The 25516-nt window shown below is 39.0% G+C and overlaps 1 protein-coding gene across 2 annotated transcripts in view; it reads left to right on the top strand.

The window, feature by feature from the left end:
- The window catches only part of LOC126974947 (TNF receptor-associated factor 4), a 62126-nt gene extending 37675 nt beyond the window's left edge, over positions 1-24451 (top strand). For both annotated transcript variants that reach the window (XM_050822703.1, XM_050822702.1), the window contains 6 exons: positions 9414-9518; positions 12675-12836; positions 14232-14381; positions 16411-16575; positions 17627-17887; positions 21414-24451. In XM_050822703.1, the coding sequence (XP_050678660.1) occupies positions 9414-9518; positions 12675-12836; positions 14232-14381; positions 16411-16575; positions 17627-17887; positions 21414-21767 (1197 nt within the window). In that variant the 3' untranslated portion in view covers positions 21768-24451. The remainder of the gene's footprint in view (positions 1-9413; positions 9519-12674; positions 12837-14231; positions 14382-16410; positions 16576-17626; positions 17888-21413) is intronic.
- The last annotated feature ends 1065 nt before the right edge of the window (positions 24452-25516 follow it).

Below are 25516 nucleotides of genomic sequence, written 5' to 3'. Positions count from 1 at the left end.
AATACCCATTCCAAAAGGTATGCCTCAGACCTGAGAAGAACGGGCGCAACAAACTCAGCGGCCTTCAGTTTTTTTTATATAAACATATGTTTACAATGTAAAATCGTACTATAAAATTTATTATATAATAGCCTGTGGGCAGTCGCTCTATTCCCAATCGGTGGTATCATTAAGAAAGTAATTTATGTTATAGTAACCTTTACCACACACGTTTTTTAACAATAATTTTGAATTTCGTAATACATTTGTTTTGAACATTATCTGGGATCTTGTAATAGCATATAGAACGCCCCACAAAAGAGTTACTAACTAGACTTAGCCGAGTAGTAGGTATTATAAGTTTATGTTTGTTCCTGATGTTAACATTATAGTTATGACAGTTTCTAGTAAATTCACTTATACGCCTATGTACATACATAATACTATCAGGAATATATTGAGAGGCAACAGTCAAGATGTTTAATTCTTTAAATTTTTCTCTCAATGATCATAGTCAAGGGCAGAGCTAGAACTCTGTGCCGCGACGTGACGGCAGATGCTGTGGACCGACTACCGATCACCTGCCGGGACCAGATGTTCACCATTAACGGAAATTTTGGGAGATTAACATGCGCGCACGCACCTCGCAGCTGACATTACAAAAACTTCTACCTGAGAGCTTTCTGATCAGCTGATCTCGCCAGCTGCCCCTGATTTAAAAGCCTTTTCAATAATAATTACAATGCTCCCTATTTCTAAACGACAAGAGCTTTTATACGATTGTAAAGATAAGAGAAGAATTCCTACTCGAATTATATCAAGTTTAGTTTACGTTTTGTGTCAACTGTTACATAACTTTATCGTGAACAGACAGACATACAGACTTTGTTTTTCGTGCAGTGTTATTTGTCCGCGATAAACTCCTAAACTACTGTACCGATTTGAATAAGAATTAGTAACACTGAGTAGTTTGGTCAGACTTGAGAGATATTATAGTATTTATTTCGACTCGTGCCTTTAATTATTTTTTTTCAAATCTTAGTTTTGTATGAGCCTCTATATGAGATAAATTCTTAACAGTTCTGTTGTGAAATTATTTCATTTCAAGAAGAGTGTAACTTGGTTAAGTGGTAACTGGATAAGTGAGAAACCCCCTTAGCTGGAACTCATGCTGACGTCCCAACACTTTGGCACTGAATTACCTGTGTTAGTGGGACAAGCAAACCCTGATATACGGGACTCGTTCTTTCTATATATCATCATAGTCACCATAACTGAGACAATGAGCGAATTTTATATGAAAAAACCTCTGTAACTGGCATATTGTTTTGTTTCTTTACTTATTCTCATTCTACCCGCAAATTCCGCACTGAAGATTACCGCCATTTGTTGCCTCGGAGGTGGTATTTGCTAAAGACAGATGGTTTTTGGCAACGTTTATTGACAGTGTCCTCTTCTTTTTTGGTATGTGTAGTTTTGGGTTTCAATTTAGAGATTATTGGATCCTAGGTCCAGGGTCCATTGGGTAAAGATTGTAAAACTGTTAGCTTATTGCCAAAATTAAAACACCCAATGTCCTAATGACCATTACATCATCCAAACGAGTGTTGTAATGAAATTAAGTACAACATTATATCATCCGTTTTCATAATTACACTCCTTTGGATGATATTATGGTTACTAGGACTGGCTTTTTTAATGTTAGCAGTAAACTAACTGTTTTAGAATCTTTTTAGGGGATTCATATTCTGGGTGTAGATAAAGTCTTGTATACATCTGTTGATAATTAGGTATTAAAATACTCATGTGGTACTATTATCATAATAAACCAAAAACCTAAGATAAACCCACATTCGTGTTTTAATACCCCTTATTACACAACAGCTGCATAAATAACTAATACAAACCGACATATACAAATTGTTGCAATAATAGTATTTGAATATAATATGTAAACTAAGGATTGCATCCATAGTCACTTAAAAAACAACAAAAACAAAGCAAATATGTGATGACTCCACATAATAAGCAATATGTGTGTGTTTTTAGATTGTTAGTTGATACTCCTCGGAAGTCTCACTCCGCAAAATCAAATAAAGAAATAGGGACTCTTGCGGTTATACAATAAGGTGTTATTCACATCGCACCTACATTTTTATTCACCTAGAAGTTGCCTCTCGTGTCTATCGCGTGACTCTTACTTCTTCTGTCGAAATTAGGATTGACTTCTTTACCTTAAAGTGTACCTACCTAGTACAAGATCATCTTATAAAAGAAAGCTCAGTTTTTATTCTATAATATAGGTAAATAGGTATGTAATTGTAATTTAAAATCAATTTTCTTTCGTTGTCAAACCTTCATCAGCTGCAGATAGTAATGGATGCGTGGGAAAACCGCGACATAATAAAACCTACTTAGTTTATATATATGTAGGAAATAAATAGGTAGCTATCACGAATAGTACTTTCATTATAATAATAATCACATTATATTAGATTGTTTCAGCGTATTTAGGAAGCTTAAAGGAAAGTGTGTGTGTGTGTGTGTGTGTGTGTATTTATGTATGCGCGCAAGTAGTTGTATACTTCTTTGGCCTAACAAAGCAAAATTATTTATTCTTCGTTATTCTACGTTTGTCAAAATAATAATATAGTAAAATTTCTTGCAACGATGGCTTTGACAATTAATTATTAAATAACGAATACGGCTGTACGGGCTTGAACCCCTGAACCTAATAATGGACGAAGAAACCCAAAAAAAATGATAACGAATGTCGCAAACGTCAGAAAATTTTAGGAACCAACTTTACCCTGTTACTTTTGTGTTATGCGGCGCGCATCTTAAAGTTTCACTCTCATTATTTTTTCATAACGCGCCTAAAGAAGTATAACTTCAAAAATTAAATTTCGATCGCTCCTGGCTAGGGCCCGCCCGCAGCTCGCGTGCTCGCCAGTCGCCACATCTGCTCTGTGTCAGGTTGTTTATTGGTGTCTGTCTGTGCGCGCCGCGCGGCCCTTATTCCTTTGAGTACAACCTCTAACGTAGTATGTTCTGCTCTATTTACATTACTTTTGATCTGGCGGTCTGGTCTGAACCATCAAATGTTTGTCGGTCGTTCACTTCTATTAGGTTGGGCTAGGTTCGCTCACTCGCCATGGCTGGCGTCTGGCGGTACTCGTGGTGATTGACGTTTTATGACATTAACGGACGAGATAAGAAGGACGTCCAACTGATTCAATGGTACGCCCTGCCCATTACAATGCAGTGCAGCTCAGGACTTAAAATCCAAATATTTCTGAGTGGCACAACAAATGCACTCGTCACCTAGAGACATAAGTAGGTACTACTTTAAAAGCCGGTGTTACAAGAGAATATGGGCGGCGGTGATCACTTAACACCAGGTGACCCGCACACTCGGTTCTCCTGCTCTTCTATAAATAAAAGTTATAGAGAAAATTAGAAAGTTACAGAAAAAAATAACACAAATTAGAAAATCTTCGTCGCTTACTCATCAAGTAACTAACTATTGTAACGGCTATATCTTTATAGAACACCATATGACAGTGTGAAGCGGTGTCGGGAACGTTGAAGAATGACGGCGTCTGTACTGTATCTGCTGAGGGTCGAGCACACAGTTGAAATAACGAAACGAAAAAAGCATACTGACTGCTGACGTCACCACCACGCTGTCAGTACGATCGTTCTATTCTTTGTTTTCCTGAATATAAAATAATAACAAAGTCGTCCGACTGCTTATCAGAAGTGAAAGCTTCACAAACTTAACATTATTGTTGGATATTTTAGGAATTATTTTTATTACAATAGTATTTTATGCAACAGTTGTATAAAGAGGGTCAAAAAACGTGAATTTGCGATCAACCCAACACCAGTTGATCGCAAATTCGCAATGAATAACGCTACGAGTGTTTTTTGACATAGTTATACAACATGTCGCATACAATAATTTTTCTACGACTAGTTAATTTTAGATGAGACAAAAATTAATATAACAAATACCTACCACACGTTTTCGAGTCGCCACTTATATGGGCGGGAAATGAATTGTACATAAATAGTGGTCTTATTTTTACTTCAAAGAATGGCAAAGGTACATCCATACAGCCAACGCGGGAAATATTAAAATTACTGAAAATACCTAGCAGCATCTTGGCAAATTAAGAAGTATTTTTCTTGAGTTGATATTAAATTTTTTAATCTTGTGATTTAATAATGGAAATATTATATATTATGTTTTAAAATATGTACTACGTATTACCTAATATTTCTATGAACCTACCTTACCTTGATTCAGTTGTCTGTGGCCCCAAAAAACTGTGCTTTACTGGCGACATTATAGTACGGTACACAATGCTTTTTTAGGCCATAGAGTATAGACTTTTTAAGACTCAGTAATGTTTGTAATTAATCGTGGTTGAATAAATGACAGATACAATTAGAGGAGTAGAAAAAATATTTTATCTGTTAATATTATAATTTTTTATCTGCTGCTGTGTTGCTGTGGCATATAATGCCAACAAATTACGAAGTGAATATTTGTACGGGTACTGGACGAATAAATTATATTTATTCGTACATTTATTCAATTTTTTTTAAATTGAGAATGAATTGGATGATTAGCTTGTTTTCGAAAAACGCGGTAAAACCAGTAACTTCCCAACTTCCTGATTTTTTATCTATTTAAAACCTTATCATAACACATTTGTCTGATTTTTTAATTACCTATTCAAATGTATGATCTGTGTTATATTTAGGTGTTTACCCGTTCAGAGGTTGTAATTTATTTTCGTTATTTTCTTGAAAATTGTGTATTGTAATAAGATTAGTAGCACTATAAACATGGACCAAATCTCTATCACTATGATTTATAAAAATTGGTTAGGTTAGGTTATGTTAGAACAGTTAAAACAACGCACGAGCCGAGTGTAGCGGGCCGCGGTAGCGGCCGGCGAGTGCCAGAAACGAATTCTAGGCGTTTCCCTTTATTTTCTCCCCATAAAAATGTCATAATTTGTGGTTAGTTTATAATGCTTTTTTCTCTGAAACGGTGGATTACCTTGTAATTAGAGTGGTAGCATTATGATCGTGGACTAAAGCTCTATTAATTAAAATATTTATCACCTCATAATTCGTGCTACAAGATCTAAGTTATAACCCAAATTTCATTCAATGATGTCTTTTTTCTCTCTAATCCGATAATCAGACGACTAATTAAATTCATTCGTCCAGTTGCCGGACGAATAGCAACAGCCTAAAATAAAATTATTCGTCCGACTTCTGTACGAATAATATTAAATTGTTCGTACAGTACCCGTATTAATAGACTCAGCCAACAAATTAAATTAATAAAAATTTCTTATTGAACATCAACAACTACCACACATTCCAAATAGTCTGTCTGTCAGACCTGAGAATTACGCAACAAACTCAGCGGGCAGATGGTTTGAACCATAATATTTATTATTCAACTAGCTGATACCCGCGACTTCGTGCGCGTATAGTAGTTTGGAATTGAAGATATCTCATGTCCTACTCCAGTTCCGGTTCCCATTTTCGCACCCGTTCCCAACATTATTATATGAATCTTATTTTGAGGAAGAATGCTATGACAAACTAAACCTACTATTGGTATAGTTATAGCTCATCGACGTGAATTTCGGGCTTAAATTTTATTGATTCCCAAGCTGTAGTCTATCGCTGTACCAAATTTCATCAAAATCGGTTCAGTACTCCGGCGTAAAAGTAAGAAACAAACTTACATTTATAATAGTAGTAGGGATATGTACTTGTAATTTTTCAAAACAAATGACAGCCAATTAAAAATTTATTATATTATATTATATTATTTTAAATCCATTAGTTTAATAGTTATGCATAAACGCCGAAAAGACGAACACAACACCCATTAGCTTAAGACGTACGGATATTGATGTTAATTAGTTGATGGTTCTCAATGTGAATATCTCAACTGTACCTTTCACCCAGTTATTAGTTTAAATATTGCCAACCTACTGCTTCTAACTAACCAAGGCACTCCACTCGAGTCCGACCGAAGGCAGGGGTGCAACAATCCTAAACTTGTCTGTTACTTATATTTGTGGTTGATTTTCTCAATGTTGCCAACTTAGCGTTGGTTTGTATACTAGGCGCATAAGTAATGCATAATATTATTAAAATAAACTCAAGTATTTAATTTATGCCTGAATACAATTTCTTGTTGAGAAAGGGTTCGAGGCGCGGTCTCCCGTGTCTCCTTGTATCTCGTACTACTGTTATGTGAGCTACATGGTTACAGAGGCTAAGCTAATTATTGTATGAGATGAAGCCTCTTGTACAGCGTAGGAGAATATGAGAGCTTATCATCTTATATAAATCGTAAAATTAACATGACATATCCACGGCATTGCAGCCGTATTATTAATAGGAAAACGTTCAGTCTACCCACAACACGCGCAGATTATGGTCAATATTCTAGTTTCGCATTTGTTCTCTGTGTAATGAAGTCTGTCAGGAGGTGGACATATTCAATCCATCTGTCCCTAGGTTCAAAAGACTTCTGCGGATTTAAGGCTTGGGAACTGTGGGGTTGAATTGTGTTCATCTAAGGTTAATTGTTGTTTTCAGTTTTATATAAAATTTAGAAAACATTTAAAAGCATGCTGTTCACTTCCAGAAGTAGGCTCTCGCCGGTAGATATTAAGTTTTATTTCTGTTTTATACAATATTTAAACTGTATCCTGTTTAGAGAACCTAATAAAAAACATTAGGAAAACGATTGACCCGAAGGGCCATCCCTGCAACTTCCCGCTAATTCCATACCTAAACGCTTTAAGTTATGAGTACTAGTATGATGATTTTGAGCTCTTCGAGTCGAAAAGTCTGTTAAAAGTTTTTTTGATATTTCTAAAAATGTACCGGTCCGACTTGTATTCAAAATCTAAGTTTGGTAAAGCCCTTTCAAATAGCGCTAAGCGCGATGAAATCGGTCGAGCCGTTCATAAGTTAGAATAGGTTTACACACATCCATACATATATACGGACCATCGCGGGAATAGTCAGGGAAGATTCCCAGGTCCTTAAAACGTGGAGTTATGGTGAAAACTCGATTTTCGAAAAATGGGGTGTAACCAATAACTTCCCAAATTGTTGATAATATTCATTTTTCTCAGCGGGAAGTTAAAAAGACGTTCTCAGACACTAGTTTACTGGGGACTTTTATTAGTGTCCTCTGTTTGAAATATCTGACCAAGTAACGGCTGCGACCACTGAGGTTAGGACGGGCCCTGCAGTCGGCGGCCGGCTGGTGGTAACCAGCATGTACCCCGCTCGTGGGTCCACCTCATCATAGAGTCCCCCCCCCGCGCTCCCCCCTGGCCGCCACGCGCTGCTCACGGGGATCAAGCGAGGTCGCCGTCGGGGACCGGAAGCGAGTTCGACGCCCGCCGCGGAACCTCACCGTGGAGTATTGCACCGATTTACAATTATAATTACATCGCACATACATTCTTTATCAAGTAGGCCTGAATATAGCGCTCATGAATAGTCATTACGTGCACGGTTGGTAAATTGCATCTGTTAAGAACGACCTACCCACATCAATAACCTCAACTAATCGATGTGTTCTTAGAGAAGCTCCTGAATTCTTGTCATTTTGGCCCCTCGTCGTTACCTGCGGTATATATAGTGAAGGATTGTCTAGAATTTAATTTAGGTTTTTTTTTTATTAGTATAGTTTTTGCCTTTAAATATTGAAATGCTTTGAGGCGAAGCCGAGGGCGTGGTATCGCAGGCGCCCGCTCGACGTGTGTAGCAACTGCATTATATTCACCAGTGGGAGGCTCCTTTGCACAGGATGCCGGCTAGATTTTGGTAACCACAACGGCGCCTATTTCTACCGCGCGAAAAAATAATGTATAAACATTATCGTGTTCCGGTCAGAAGGGCATCGTAGCTAGTGAAATTACTGGGAATATAAGACTTAGCATCTTATGTCTGAGCAAGACGAGCGCAATTATAGTGCCGCTCAGAATTTTTGGGGTTATTCAAGAGCGGCATTGATATGGGCAGGGTGTATCAATTTCCATCAGCTGAACGTCCCGCTTGTCTCGTCACTTATTTTCTTAAAAAAATATGTATGATGACTTATCGCGGTGCGGCCCTGTCACTGTCTTAAGCGCGTAATATACAAATTGTGTTCGGAGTGCTTGCCTAATGCCTTGCCTGCGACCCGCACTACGTGAGCGGCTCACACACACACCGTCAGGGGTCTATAAGCGAGCGACGCGGGAGAGTTGAACACATCGCACGTCATCCTTATAGAACACGACACAAATAACATTCTATTTGTAAATATACTCACGGACAGCTCGAAGCCCCGTGCGGCTGTTGCCTTTGTTACCCCGTGACACGGTGCACAATCGCATGTACGGGGTATTGTGTTCTCTTGTGATATCAATTTATAGAAACTGGCGTTAAGGTGGGATGGCGTTGCCACGGCGATGACCACATGCGTCCAATGTTTGTAAATAGATCACGCATTCTCTCGAACGAATGCACGACTCTCACGAACGGTGACATATCCATTATGCCTATTGCTCGGAGTCGAGATCGCTACCGCGACAGAAGCCCTCGTTGTACTGCGTAACAACTGCAATGTGTCGAAAGCGACTCTATCGCGCTGCGGAGCTTACACGCGTCATGTTTGACGCGTCCCGAAAGAGATGTGTTGGATGTTGTGCATCGTTACTTCTCGTTATGTTTACAAACAACATTTGACACTGTTTAATCTTTTTCTCTTAAAGCCGGTTGTTTTTGCGAGCGACAAATAATTGCCCAGGGTTCATTGTGTTGCATCGAAAAATTAACTAAGTCGTGTGAAAGGAGTTGTGTTTGCCTGGTTCATTAGTCGGTTGCTTTGAGAATTGATAAATCACGATCACCGCGGAGGCAACGAGTGCTAGCAGGGTGCCCTTCTGACATCGCAACCGCGGACATAATAACACACAGCTGAGGACCGACGAGGGTTCACATCTTGCCGAAACAAGCGTCGCACCATTTTGCACATTTTTTTGAACGATGAGTTGAGTACGGAGCGCACGGGGCATCCCGCCCGCCTGGTGGCCTGGTAACTCTCTCGTTCGGAAGTGTAATACTTTATTTATAATCGTGTTGTCCTATTTAATCCGTTTGGCTCCGCTGGCGTGTCCGTCAGTCTACAATCGGTTTCACGTCGCGCATACAGACACCGTTGTGAAAACAAAATGTTAAAATATATAATCTCCAAACTAAAGAAGGCGTCGGCCATCTCCCGCCTGTTTCCTACCCACAGTGACCGCGACGTAAATATTGAACAAGTGTGCGTGTTTCGCGTTACTTTTGGACTATTTATAGTAAAGTTAATAATTATATTGTTGCAGATATATCCGGATCCGGACTCGGAGAAAGCGATAATGGGTTCCGTCGTGTACTGCATCCATCACAAGGAAGGATGCCAGTGGTCCGACGAACTCCGCAAGCTGAAGGTAATGAACGTTTGTTTGATGTTTGTCGCTACGGGCGTCTGCCTGTCTGCGACTGAGCTTTAGACAAAAGGACAATAGAGCGCCACGTTTTACATTTCTGTTATCTATGACAACGGCACGCCCAATTACAAATGATAAATTAAATAATCAATATTATACCCGAAACTGTGTCAGAACTCGCTGTAATTGGAATCAAATCCTTGAGGTTATAGCATTTTCTTTAAAGCTAGTTGGCGCATTAATATAATATATGAATGAAGTGTAAAGAAGTGAGTGCTGTGTAGTCTAATAATTAGTCCGTAGTATATTCATAAACAATTGGCGTTGAAGTGCGTTGACCTTAACAACGCGTCACGACGCAAAGAGCGTTACTAAATAAATAATAACTCTCAGGTAAAACATAGACTATGATAACCATAGAGCACACGGGCCACCGGCATTCGCTCCGCCATTGATAACAATAAAAAAACATTGATGATAAGAAACAAACAAATAACATTATAGAATGCATTTGATATGTTTATTTATCTCCATCTGTTGTTTCTCACACCACATTAACAATGGTTCTCTTACCAAGTATTCATTGCATAATTAATTATTTTATTTAACACAAACATCAACAAATAATACCAGTAATTAATGGTACTTCTTTAAATAAACATATTTCAATAATTATAATTTGTAATAAGGCTCTTCACACACGGCAGCTAAAATATAAAGATGTACATTATAGCACGATACATCTCATTACATCTTTCCATAGAAATCAACAGAACACCACACAAGACAGCTAATGTACATTTTCACATCTTCATATCTTAAGATACAGAGCCTTGCGAAAATATACATTTATATTTCGAAACATCCTTAAAATCTCAATACAAAGTGGGGTCGTACCAATGGAATGAAGGGAATAATTCATTATATTACCTGTTGTGTGTGTGTGGGGAATGTAATGTACATTAATATACAATATCAGAACGACCGATATCGGATTATTAAGAATGTACAAAACTTGAACAAAAAAAAAAGTAATAGGATATCTAGATTCGATAATTTTTTATTCTTCTGCTTTCCGGATCACCCATTGATCATCTGAGCTATAATAGTCTTGTATATAGTGGCGAAATTTACCTTTGTATTCTAATGTTATTGTATCTGTTTCTCATTAAAACACGGATAAAACTACATTTTTTTAAAAATTTAAACCTAGCTAGATCGATTTATCGCCCCCGAAATTCGCTGTATACTCAATTTATGAAAATCGTTAGAGCCGTTTCCAAGATTCAGATAATATATTTATAATACTAAGCCTTGTTTAAATACAATATATACAAGGATTGCTCGTTGAAAGATATAAGATTATAGCTGCCGCGTGTGAAGCCCTTAACGCATAGCAATAGTAGATTTTGACGTTCAATAAGTGATTATAAATCCTATTTTGAATAAAAATATTTGAATTTGAATTTGAATATGATATCAGTGCTACCAGCGACATCAGTTACTTCATTTTTCATCTCATCATTCATGTCATTCACAAATCTGACACAAGCGGTAGCCAGGTGTGATGGTGTGGAGGGCGTCACACCAGGACCTGCAAGTTGTTGTTCATTACTATGTGAAGCGGATACCTGTTTATGTTCTAGAGTATTTCGTTGAGTATTGTTGTTGTTGATGTTGTTACCTGTTTATTTTTAGAGTTACTTCTGTTATTATTGTGAGAGGGATTCAAACGAGCCGGTGCATTATCAATCATTCATATCAAGTTGGCAAAGTTGGTATCTAATCGGATGAGTTGCATATTAATGCGTAAACCATCTTTAAAGAAAAAATTATGTTCTCTATAGTGATTGAACCTAATTAAAATGTAAATATGTATTATTGTGTTGCGATGATTGGTTACTCATTAAAATATTTCTTGCATGACTGCAAAATACTTTTTCCAGGCGGAAAAAATGCCTCTCCGCATGATGAGTTATAGTTAAACGAGAAAGAAATTGTTTATCTAGCGTATAAAAAGACTAAAAATATTCAAGATGAAATATTTACGAACAATAAAGATTGAAATCAAGCATACATAACCACTAGTGGGAGGCTCCTTTGCACAGGATGCCGGCTAGATTATAGGTACCAATAAAGGTAACAACGGCGCCTATTTCTGCCGTGAAGCAATGTTTAAGAATAATTGTGTTTCGGTCAGAAGGGCGTTGTAGCTAGTGAAATTACTGGGCAAACAAGACTTAAACATCTTATGTCTCAAGGAGACGAGCGCAATTGTAGTGCAGCTCAGAATTTTTGGATCTTTCAAGAATCCTGAGTGGCACTGCATTCTAATGGGCAGGGCGTATTAATTACCATCAGCTGAACGTCTTGCCCGTCTCGTCCGTTATTCTCATAAAAAACCAAGGTCATAATGAAAAATATATCATTATACGCCCAACTTGCATACAATACAAACAACGTGAACCTTGTGAAGTGTCAAGCGTGTAGCTACAAGCGACAATGTATCCGACAGTAACACTCCCACGTATATATCTATTCAATATGCCGTACGGCAAGTACTGTTATGTTCCCGCTCTATTTTTTGTAAACTTTTGTACAGATTGAATCTGCCTATTAAAAACTATACCTACATCATTCGCTTTCATTCTATTATAAGTGCAAAGCGAAATAGCACTTCGCAACAACGTTTTAAAACCAGAAATCGAGTGAGTCGTATCGCATTTCTAAGTGCTTCATATTGACTCACTCGGATTACCGTGCGAATTTCAAAATGATGCATATTGACTTACGGCCGTTCCCAATATACTATCTACAGATAGAGATAAACTACTGCCTTCTACTGTCAATAATTTGAAGCTGTCCCAATATATCCGATAAGTAATTCTTATCGCCTTATATTCCATACAAACTCTTTATGTCGCTTGTTAATCATACGTCGTCCCATTGACAGACAGCGTGCACGGGTTACCGTCGATAAGTTTATTGGGACAGAAAAGTCAACGACAGATTTTTATTTCAAGTAACAGATAGACTGATTATTGGGAACGGCCGTTACTCGGTACACGACAGGATATTGCGTGCCACGTGAGCCGTAGTGATCGTTGCCGCCACCGCCAGTATACAGCAGTACAGCTCGCCTGTCGTGTGTTGCAGGCGCACCTGAACACCTGCAAGCACGACGCGGTGGAGTGCGCGGCGCAGTGTGGCGCCATGATCCCGCGGGTGCTGATGCAGGACCACCTGCGGTACACCTGCGCGCGGCGCCGCACCAGCTGCCAGCACTGTCACAACGAGTTCTCGGGGAGTGCACTGGAGGTAATGTAATGTCGCCTTGAAGGTGGGAGAGTATCTGCGCGACTCGTGCGCGTTGTATGACTAAATATATTCATTCTCAATTAAATTTAAAATTTTATTGTTGCATCCATCTATCTAAAAACTATGAGTATGAAATAAAATTACAGTTTTCCCTGTCCGATCCTGGGGAGTAAAATAATCGGGTCGTTCTAGACTGAAGCGGCATCGTTAAAGGTGATTTAGATATTTGATATGGGGCAGTCACTACTCGGGACACGACGAGATTAGTAACTCACTCCCAAAGAAAAGCAGCGTGAAGTAACTGCCGAGGGCGACTTGCTTTTAGATCGGTGTGGAGAAACGACGCCCATCCCCTCACCTTAATGATATGATAGGGGTCTGGAAATAAATATTAGCCCTGGAGGCCACTCTACCAAAACAAAGAATTTCTACCTGAGCATTCCTCTGCAGGCTTAACATGGACTTTTTGTAGCACTAGGAATTACACACGAACGATATAAACAATCATCCTGGGGAAAAAGTCTTACCAGTTAAAGTATGTTTCAATTTGTTATAAAATCTATTTGGCTGTACTATTCGTGTCTGGCTAGATATTTGATGGTTTCCGTATCTTCAAAATTTTTTACACCTTTTAACATCAGGAGATGGTTTTGACCACAAGTCCCAACATTTCAACAACAACGGGATCGTCACTATCTTCAAGATCGGGAAAGGTTTTCAAAAAATTGTCTCGTGTTAAAATGTGAAGAAACTTTTTCCACCAACCTTACCAGATCTTCGTCGATGCCTCTCTTAGGACATTCGACGTTATGTAGCTAGGAGGCTATAAACAATACTCGCCCAAAATATTAATTTAAATCATATTCATTTTATCTCTGCGTTGGGTTTATAACGCATTATTCATAGCACCACACATCAGTTTTCGTACTCACATATTGGGCACCTACCCACTTACTCAGGGCTCACGCAGCAGCAGTTTAAATTTATTTATTTTTTGTTTATCGAAAAATTTTTTATCTCTGTGTTTAAGAGAACTTTTACTCCGATGAAATAAATACAGAAAGGAAAATACGTAAGTACCTATGACGGGAATACAAGTTGACAACTGATCATACCTCAGAGATTCCGCTCGTTCCATAGGTATTCTTTGGTAGCTAAAGCGCAAATGACACATATATCTCACAGGGCTTGGTTGTGAGATATGTTATCACATGCAAAAAAACTACGGTGTTTCCAGAAGATAGTATTGTTGGCGGTGATTATTTTCTATTAAATTATTCTATTCTCCTCTCTTGTAAGCTAGTAAGCTCTCTTATTTTGTTCTTCGGTCAAAAAACTTCAATCGCTAAATATGTTCAATGCTCATATATAAAAGTTCTTTTTAAAATATTTCAGGAACACCAGGGCAACTGTACCCATGAGCCAGTGTACTGCGAGAATAAGTGCGGCGCCAAAGTTCAGCGGCGCCACACGCAGCAGCACTTGCAGCAACACTGCAGCAAACGCCTAGTGCCCTGCAGACACTGCGGACAAAAATACACACAGGTTTGTTAACACCAGTAGTATTCCAACAACACTGCAGCATGGTATTATTGCTGCATCATCACTTGCAGTATGTGACATTTCTAAAGTGTGTATTAACGCTATTGAAGTAAAGGAACTACTCCATGTTCATCAAAATCTGATAATATTCTATTCAAAATTCTTTACAATGACAGTAGTATGGAAATTGGTCTGTATTTCACTATCATAAATGAAAAGTGTTAAGATTTCAAATATACCAAGAGAATCCATAGCCAATATGGCTTTTTCAATCTTGTATTTCTTAATGATTACTTAATTGAAACAATGCACGAAAGAGACTAGATTTAGGATTTATAGTTGGCATCGCTTCTGGCAAAGCATTCGACTGAATAAGCATGACTTATTCGGCCATCCTTCTAAAAAACATTCTATGATTAGCTGATATTTTTTTCCAAATTTATAACTATGCTCATATAGACGACTTCAGCTTAATCATCAGTGATTATATATCAGGACGGGTTTCCATCTCTGTTCCCATAGGTTGGTGTTCCTCAAGGGTCTTTGCTTAGTCCACCGCTGATACTTTACTTTGCTGGCAGTATCCAAATTACTATACCAGTCTCGCCATGATTAAATAGAACTGTATAAGCATAGAGGGCATATACCGATTGCAAAAATATTACATTTTAGACCTAAACCTATCGAAAAGATACTGTGTTCCGTTGAAATGATAACGTTCACGCGCAACCGGTATCCTAAAGACTAAAATATATTCTAAGTACTTGTGAATGTTAGTAGAGGCGCAGTGCAATCCGAGACCTTGGTGTGTTACATGATGCGAGGCGAACCGATCAACACAATTTGAATGACTACATAAAACGTAAAGCGATGAAAGTCCGTGGCTTTGTAATAAGATACATTGGTGATTTATTTTTTATCCATTTCTACGAAGTCAAGCGAAACCGCTTGATTCCTCTTAATGCAGAGAAGTTGGTGTTTATTCATTTAAATTGCTCTTAGTGCAGATGTGTATTGAAGTTCAAAAAATTTAATTAATAATATCGTCTCATTTCTTTTAAAATCAGGTAATCTGCATAATACCGGATAGTTATGATATATCGGGTTCATCTCTGACCACTTTCTGTAGCCTCCTGTACTTTACGTATTAAATCTAAATATTGGTTTTTTATGGTTCCATGTTCTACTAACAATTATTAAACCTTTGTTTATAACGATCGAAAGTTCGTTATGGACTTCGTTAATTGTACATCATTGTTCTTTAATTTTAGCGGCTTATGTATTGCCATCTATAAATAGTATTCTGTAAGATTTCAGAGTAAATCTTTTTCGCGCGACACGTGACAGCTACAAAGTTCTAGAAATTTTTTCTAAAACAAAAATAAATATCTCGAACGAATATCAGTTAATAGATAAATTTTTCAATACTACAAGTACATTAAATTAAAACTATGATTACGGGGAAGTGTACCAGTAATATAGACAGTTTTTCTGCGTTGGATAGCTAGGCTGATCCGTTTACCGAAACAGCTGCCAATGCTTGGGTTTCCAGTAGTGTTTTTCTTTTAATGAAAATAAGGGACGACACGAGCCGGACGTTCAGCTGATGGTAATTGATAGGTCTGACCCATTACAATGCAATGCCGGTGAGGATTATTGAAAAAACCAAAAATTCCGACCAGCACTACAATTGCGCTAGTCGCCTTGAGACATAAGGTGTTAAGTCTCATCTCAATTTCACTAGCTACGGCGCCCTTCAGACCGAAACACAGTAATATTTTCACATTACTCCTTCACGGCAGAAATAGGCGCCGTTGTGGTACCCATAATCTAGCCGGCTTCCTGTGCAAAGGAGCCTCCCATTGGTAAAATGTCTCAATTTGGGTTTCCAAGGTACCTTGTACAATCTCCGCGACTCTGGGTCCCACGGGCCAAGTTTTTAACTACTTATTACTCCTACTTATTTTGGAATTGCGGTAAATAATAAAACCGACGTAATAACGAGTAGAGCTAACGCGGGCGGTGTTTGCAGGACACGTTGGGTGCGCACGTGGCGTCGTGCTGGCGTGCGCCCGTGCCGTGTCCGCAGCGGTGCGCCGCCGCGCCTGCACGTGACGATTTGGATGCGCATCTGCGGGAACACTGCGCCGCCGCGCCGCTACCGTGCGCCTATCGCGACGCCGGCTGCCGCTTCAAGGTGAGGCCGCGCGACACCGACGCCGTATCGACGTGTCGTATATTTCAGGCCATGTCTTCTACGACTGACCATAATTTGAAGTTTGCGGAGTTCAGACGAATATGAGAAAGCTCATGCTCAGAGGGCAATGGAGAGGGCTGTGATTCGATCTCGCAGGGAAGATCGAATAAGAAATGAGGAGATCCGTAAGAAAACCAAAGTTACCGATATGGTCCAAATGATTGCGAAACTGAAGTGGTAGTGGGTAGGGCACATAGTTCGACGGACAGATGGCTGTTGGGGCAGTAAAGTCCTCGAATGGCGACCACGTACCGGAAGACGGAGTGTTGGTAGGGCCCCCACAAGATGGATCGACGATCTGGTCAAGATCGCCGGAATACGTTGGATGAGGGCAGCGCAGAACCGATTGTCGTGGAAATCTTTGGGGGAGGCCTTTGTCCAGCAGTAGACGTCTTCCGGCTGATGATGAAGAAGAAGAAGATCTAAGACAGTGTCTTGATATACGATGGCTGAAGTTTTCACTCCTGTTTCATAAAAATTAAGTTCTGTGACTTCTTGACAAGGAACCCTCTACCAGACCATGACGGGCGCAGGATAATAACCACGATGCACTATTCCGACTACTTGTGAAGCTTCTTTGTAGCTATGCAGTTTGTCATGCCATTGATGGAGCCACTCTCTTTATCTGTACATCGACGAGACATGGACATGTTGTGTACATTGGCGATAAGCATCAAGCTTCAGAGTTCATGTCGTGACACGTCATCGAGTCGTAGCAGGAGTCTTCATCTCTCAGGGACATTTATTGTTGCCTTAAAGGAGTTTGGCGAATGGTTATTTAACTGAGTTGTGGGTGACGGTGATCACTTAATATCTGGTCTCTTCCATTAAGAGTGCTGCAAGTTTTGAAATTATACAAAATATACTTACGGCCTCGCAGCGAGGTCTGTCTGTCGACGGGTTGACGAGTTTATTCGTTCTCTGAATGTGGGCTAAATGACGAAATTAAGTAGCTCGCCGCCACTCACACCGCGCTCGTTGCAACTTGCAGGGCACGCGGCAGGCGTTGGAGCGGCACACTGCGGACTCCTGCCAAGCACACTTGGCGCTGGTGTGTGGCCTGGCCACGCGGCAGGCGCGCCAACTAGATGCGCTGCGGGCCTCGCTGACGCGCCTCACAATAAACCAGTCGGGTGCGCTCGTGTGGCGCGTCACCGACGTCGCCGCCAAGATGGCCGCCGCCGAGACCCAGGACGGCGCCGAGCTGGTGTCGCCGCCCTTCTACACCAGCCAGTACGGCTACAAGCTGCAGGTCCGTCCCGCCATGCCGGCTGACAAGCTACGAGTCGATATAAGATTCAGCCTCGCATGTGATAGTACGCAATTTATTAGCATGTCCAGTGAGAGGTTCCTTTGTACAGGAAGCCGGCTAGATTATGGGTACCACAACGGCGCCTATTTCTGCCGTGAAGCAGTAATGTGTAAACATTACTGTGTTTCGGTCTGAAGTGCCCTTCACCGTAGCTAGTAAAAGTACTGGGCAAATGAGACTTAACATCTTATGTCCCCAGGTGACGAGCGCAATTGTAGTGCTGCTCAGAATTTTTGGGTTTTTCAAGAATCCTGAGCGGCACTGCATTGTAATGGGTGGGGCGTATCAATTACCATCAGCTGAACGTCCTGCTCGTCTCGTCCCTTATTTTCATTAAAAAACTATTAATTCCTCTTGATGATCTAATTAGTAGTAAAACCTAAAAACTGGTCGAAAAATGCGTTGGCCGGTCGCTACGTCACGCTCATGAACGGGCACTGCTTGTGGTTTATTATTATTTATTTTATATATTTATACTATTAATCATTTACAGAAAGAATCTTAAAAGCTAACATAGTCCCGCAAAACTGCTTGGACAATTTGTCTGCAGGCCAATAACTTATTGTTAAATAGTCATAAAATCAAATATATTAAATTCACAACGCCAAATGTCAAAAATGTAGATGCGAATATTTTATTAAATGGAAAGTTGGTAAAACCAGTGGAATCTGCTGTATTTCTTGGCATAACTCTTGATTCCGAATTGCAGTGGGGCCCCCATATTGAAAGATTGGCGAATAGGGTTAGTTCTGCAGCATATGCAGTTAAGCAAATTAGACGGTTAAGTGACATAGATACGGCGAGATTAGTATACTTTGCTATTTTCATAGTATTATGGCCTATGGTATATTGTTATGGGGCAGTGCGGCCGATATTAATATCATCTTTGTGCTGCAGAAGAGGGCTATTCGCGCGATTTATAACCTAGGTTCTAAAAAATCATTAAGAGAAAAATTTAAAGAAATAAACATTTTGACCGTTGCTTCTCAATACATTTTTGATAATGTTCTGTATGTTCATAAGCACATTGAGGAATTTTCTAGAAACTGTGACATTCATAATGTTAACACGAGGAACAAACATAAACTTGTTATGCCTACTACTCGGTTGGGTCGAGTTAGTAAGTCTTTTGTTGGGCGATGTATATGCTTCTACAATATGATCCCAGAAAATGTACAAAAAAAATGTGTTACGAAATTTAAAAGAATTGTTAAAAAACGTTTGTGTGGGAAAGGTTATTATAGCATAAACCATTTTCTTAATTACACCACGGACTGGGAATAAAGCGAACACCCTCAGGCTCTTTAATTATAAATGTTTATTGTACGATATTACATTGTAATCCATATTTTATATTAAAAATAAAGCCCGCTGAGTTTCTTGCACCCATTCTTCTCAGGTTTGAGGCAGTCTCTTTTGAATGGGTGGTAGGTTTTGTCGTTCAATAAGTGATTTTAAATCCTATTTTGAATAAAAATATTTGAATTTGATCAAGTCTCTTGTAATACATGCTTGTAGAACATTGATTTTATGCAAGTGTAATTCACAAATATTGATAAAAATATAATAAAATATCTAATTTTAATTTTAAGGCAGTGTTGACAATAAATATTTCTTAAGTTTAGTTTTAAATTTTCTTTTACTGGTTTCTAGTCGGATGTCCTAAGGCAAGCTGTTTAATAGATAGTAGTTATTGATTGGGTGGGTGTTGTTAAAATTAAAATTATTTAATATAGGTATTTGCTTTTATATGTTAATATATCGTTCTTGTCATGCTTCGACTTCAGGTTAAAGGATATTCGTCCGCATATCTATCTTCTTATTAAGAATTAAGATATCTTAGGTTGCTCAAGTATTGTCAAGAATAGATTTGCAGATGAGATCTCCTTGTTCTAAGCTGGAGTCTCTGTACTTTAAAAATATCTGTACTCGTTACCATTTTTACTCTGCTTGGTGTATTGAGATAAATGTTCACATAATTTTGACTTACTCTACAAATTTCTAAGGCCGTCAAAATTGATTCGTGGCTGATGCTGTCGAAAGCTTTGCTATAATCAACTAAGGCTACATTGGATTGTTTTACTCTTTGCACTTTTCCAGTTCCAGCGTATGAATATGATTTATAGGAGTATAGTTGGAGTTAGTGGCTGCTGATTGTTGTAAAGAGTCAGCGTATCGTTCAGAGCAGCCCAGGTCTTCTAAGGCTAGAGTTACTATGGATGCCAGTCTGACGAATCCGTCAGAACTCGCATCCATAGTAACCCTAGCCTAGACTGACCATAATTTGTAGTTTACGGGGTTCAGATCTATGACAGTCTCTTGATATACTTTGGCTGAAGTTTTCACTCTTGTTTCAAAAAAATTAAGTTCTGTGTCTTCTTGATAAGGAACCGTCTACCAGATCATGACGGGTGCAGGATAATGACTACGATGCACTTTTCCGACTACTTGTGAAACTTCTTTGTAGCTATGATTGTACTATGACTACACTATGTCATGCCATTGATGGAGCCAGTCTCTTTAACCGTATATCGACGAGACATGGACATGTTCTCTGTACACTGGCGATAAGCATCAAGCTTCCAAATTTCTGTCGTGACACGTCATCGCTAGCGGGAGTTTCCATCTCTCATGATCATTTTTTGTTGCCTTAAAGGATTTTGGCGATTTATTTTTTAACAGAATTGTGGGCGGTGGTGATCACTTAACATCAGGTGACCCAGGTGCCAGGTGCGCTCGCTTGTCCTTCTCTTCTAATAAAACGAGTGCTGCAAATTTTTAGTTTAGTTTTATTCAAAACTAGCTGACCCAGCAAACATTGTATTGCCGATATTAAAATCGCGATACAAAAGTAACTCTTGATCGTAGATGGGTGAAAATGTGAAGTTGTATGTATTTTTTAATGCTGACTCATAATCAAACAAATTAAAAAAAATTGGAAAAAAATAAAAAATAAAAATTTCGTGTGGACCACCCTTAATATTTAGGGGGATGAAAAATAGATGTTGTCCGATTCTCAGACCTACCCAATATGCACTCAAAATATCATGAGAATCGGTGAAGCCGTTTCGGAGGAGTTCAATGTTTAAAACCATGACACGAGAATTTTATATATTAGAGATATACTCACGGCCTCTCAGCGAAGTCTGTCCGTCCATGGGTTGACGAGTTTATTCGTTCTCTGATTGTGGGCCAAATGACGAAATATTTGCTTTTAATTGTTTAAAAATGATTGTTAAGTTCGGTACCAGGTAACAGACACTGACTGTACCTACTGACCGACTGTTACTCTCGTTAGTTCTTAAGCACACTGAAGCCGCGTCAGGTGGCAGTAGTTCACAGTTCATGCTTAACATTCTTTACTTTCGCTTGTGGCCGTGACCTTTAATGTGATAGAAATTTGATCGAATAATTAGTATGTAGTCCGAAGAAGAGTACGTACCTACATGAAGTTGGTTTGTTTTAGGCGTCCCTGTTCCTTGGCGGCAACGGCGCGGGCGAGGGCTCGCACGTTTCGGCTTACATCAAGCTACTCCCGGGCGAGTGGGACGCGCTGCTCCGCTGGCCGTTCTCGCACGCCGTGTCCTTCACGCTGTTCGACCAGAGCGGCAGCCCAGAGCGCGCCTGCAACATCGTCGAGAGCTTCGTCCCCGATCCCACCTGGAACAATTTCCAGCGACCCTCCAAGGAGCCCGACGCCCTCGGCTTCGGGTTCCCCAGGTTCGTCTCGCACGAGATGCTCAAGAAAAGGAATTTCGTCAAAGACGACATCCTCTTCCTCAGGGTCAAAGTGGACCCCAGCAAGATAGTGGCGGTGTAGCCGCCGCAATTGATTAGATTAAGTTTACTTTACCTCTCTTTAGTCATAGCGTAAGTTGTAAATAATAATGATTTGTACATCTAAGGTGTAAATATTATATAAACAATTGTGGCTAATGTGTACATATGCCACTCGCTCTTGTTATCCTTTCACTGAAGATCTCTTGAGTTTCAAGGTCGGGCTGGCGACCCCCGGCGCCGCCTTACGGAGCGCGGGGGGCTTCGGGAAATGCACACACGTTGTCTTAGATCACTACCAAGATAGTGTGTTGACCTGCATGTATATGTTCAATAGCGTTTTCGTCGCCTTGTACAGAAGATAAAAGGCGATTAGAAAAATGATAAAACAGTCGAAACCGGTTGTAACTTATCTGTGCATGAAGATATAAACACATACGTATGGTCATTGGAATTCATCGGTTATAGACGAGCAACCGCCATTACTGTCTCACTAAAACAAAATAATACTTTGTTAACTTTCACTTAACTTTTTTAACTTTAGTACATAAGTTAACGGAATAAGATTGATACTAGAGCTGTTTCTGTTAATATGAGCTCACATCCTGTGATCCCGAGATATGGCCTCGCGCTATGAGTGGTAAGTAGTTATTTTACACGTCATAATCAATTTGGCTTGCGATATTTTACTTATCCCAAAGGCTAGGTAAAAACACCTTGTAAAAATAAGCATAAACTGCAAAATAAAACAAAGATCGAATTATGAAAGAGACTTTACTAAGTTGGTTCAAATATCGAGTTTATATTTATATTTTTAATCGCACATCCGGTTTCGACTGTAAACAGACGCACAGCCCGCAGGCCCGACATCTTTGTACATAGTATAATATGATTTACTTAGTACCTATTTATTGTATTCAGTTTCAAGTTCGAAGTTTATTGTATATATTATAATAAGTAATGCAATAATATGTCGCGTTATGCTGGAGATAGACCAAAGTGTGTTGGTGGGTTGGCGCCGCTCGGTGGTACTGGTTTTTACCGGTCGTTACCGGCGGGCGCGGACAGCTTCACCCAACGCGGAACGAACTGCCTCTGTATACTACGAGCGTGTGGTTCAAGTTATTTGTGTATTTCTAAGTTCTCAATGATGGCTGCAAGTGATTCGGCTTAATGTAGATCTCTATACTAACGCTTGATTGTGAAATAATCTCATTCTGTAATTTTACATTCCACAAAATTTATTAAATGTAAGAACAATTTGTCATAAGTACCGTTTTATTAGATTAAGAAAAATACTAATAAGATTGATATGCCCTCATCATTTACCTCAAAATCCTTATCGATAAAGTACCTATCAATCAATATGTGTCTACCAAAACCAAAGTTTTCGGGATGCGTACTTTTTAAATTTTTTCACTGCTGTTGTCTCGTCGTGAACATAATGAAATCAATTAATTAATTAAAACAAACTATTTTAATCGAGTTTAATCTCCACAGTAGGTACGTATATATAACAGAGAGTAACGACATTAATTTTTATATTACAATTAATAAGATTACCACAGAGTATCAAGTACTTAAGTATAAGTGACTTTGACAGGCGTTAACAGTTGTTATTTTATTGATTTTGAAGAATAGTAAATGCTAATAGAGATTTATTTTTGTGAGCCCATGGTCTTAGTGTTTTCTAAGATTGTAAAGATTAAAACTCGTATAACTGAATTTCACATATAGGTGTTTGTGTATGTCTCATTTTTAATATGTATCTAAGGCCGTGTCCACACGTAACGAACGGTGGCGAAAGAAAACTAACAAACGAAAGAGAAAGAGCGTGACGAGATGAGCGGAGGATAAGGATAGCTTTTATTCGTTGTGTGTGGACAACGTCTTACCCGACGTTTCGATGCCTTTGCAGGTCAAAGTGTCTAGTATTACGTTGTTTTACCGTAATTAATGTATAATAAAGACCAAATTATCAGTTTTTGTAAATGTATGTATATTAACACTTCACGTTTTATATAAACAGTAATTTTACCTTAACATCATTGACATACAATATACAACTAGACTCACAATTACAAACACTCACGTTCCAAAATTTGTCTGAAGCAAAACTCTACCTACGCGTCTATCAGGCAGAGTTTTCGTTAAGTTTTAATCATTTAGCTGAATAATTACAATTAATTGCCAAAACAAAGTGTTCTTACCTCGTGTTCGCATCCACGTGCGTTTCTAGCGCGTGACGTCTAGTTACTACTTCTAACGGGCGTATACGATAGCCTTTGAACATTACTGCCACGAAATAAGGTGTTAATTTGAATGAATGTTTTAATGTTACCTGTATATTTACACAACGACTGGGAGTCTAGTTTTTTATTGTACATCAATGATTAGCACAAACAATATCCTGCTCATGTACCTACAATCTTTCTACAAATGAATCCAGTATACTGTATGTACTTAAGTACTAATACATATATATTAACTAATATTTATATCAGATTTATATATAGATATAATATTTTTATATTTTTTCAATGTCTTAGTTCGTAATATTAAGTATTTTAAGTACCTACCATCAGTAATAACAATAAGCCTAACAACCTTAGCTGTAGGTTAGATTGATAAGACAGGCAACTCGTGTGACAGTTGACACCAACAACACGTAGATACCTACTGACATTGTACTTTATAAAATGGAAAATATACTTCTCTTTTGAAATATACATTCTTTTATTGAGCCCTTAGAATATTAACGCTAGATTTAGCCCAATACCTACTTTTTACCACTAGACTCGCGTTTGTCAAAGTGCTTTTGTGCCTGTTTGATGTTCGCCATTTTGGCGCTGTTGGCCATAGCGAGAGTATACGGTACTAAAACTAGTGATCACGACCTCAGCTAAACAAACATAGATAGATGTTGGGAAAGTATTTACAAAAAAAAATATTTGTGTACTTTATTACTTTTTTTCCTGAAATAATACGGAATATAATGAATAACACGGAAAATGAACGAAATAAATTCAACATGCAAAAATACTGTACGCTTCTCTCGCATCCATTTGCATTATTCGTCAAAAGTGGTTCTCTGGACGCTCGCAAGTGGCGCTTCAAATATGCACAAAAAATTTGATGTCAAACATATACCAATAGAATGAACAGTAAGCCGTCCCTCCCTGTGAGCGTTGGTGGCGTGTGTGAGCCTGAAACTATATCTAATATGTTTATAGACCACTTTCGTGTTAAGCCGCTACGGGGGACTTCTGAATCGGTGCTCAATGTTCAGTCCAACATGGAAATTGGTATCAATTTCAAGTGTAAAGAAGTAGCACATACCATCAAACATATGACCAGAGGTAAATCTCCAGGCCATGACGGACTGAGCATTGAGCATCTTCAATACACTGGGCCTTTGTGTGAGTCATAGTTTTATGCCGGACGAGATGATACGTACAATAGTTGTGCCTATTGTAAAAAACAAAACCAGCGACCTGGCTGATAAAAACAACTATAGACCAATTTCATTGGCTACGGTCATCTCAAAGGTGTTTGACAGCATGCTTAATATGCAGTTAAATAAGTTTATAAAGTCTCATGACAACCAGTTTGGATTTCGACATGGATTGTCTACAGAGAGTGCTATACTGTGTGTTAAGAATGCTGTCACATACTATACTAAGCGCAAGACTCCAGTTTATGCCTGTTTTCTTGACTTGTCGAAGGCGTTTGATCTGCTTTCATACGATATCTTATGGCGAAAAATGGGAGAGGTTGGAATACCTTCTGAGA

The sequence above is a fragment of the Leptidea sinapis genome, chromosome 34 (genome assembly GCF_905404315.1).
Source record: "Leptidea sinapis chromosome 34, ilLepSina1.1, whole genome shotgun sequence".
NCBI classification, from domain to species: Eukaryota; Metazoa; Arthropoda; class Insecta; order Lepidoptera; family Pieridae; genus Leptidea; species Leptidea sinapis.
The sequence above is the reverse complement of the archived record's forward strand: the minus strand, read 5'-3'. Positions and strand labels throughout refer to the sequence as shown.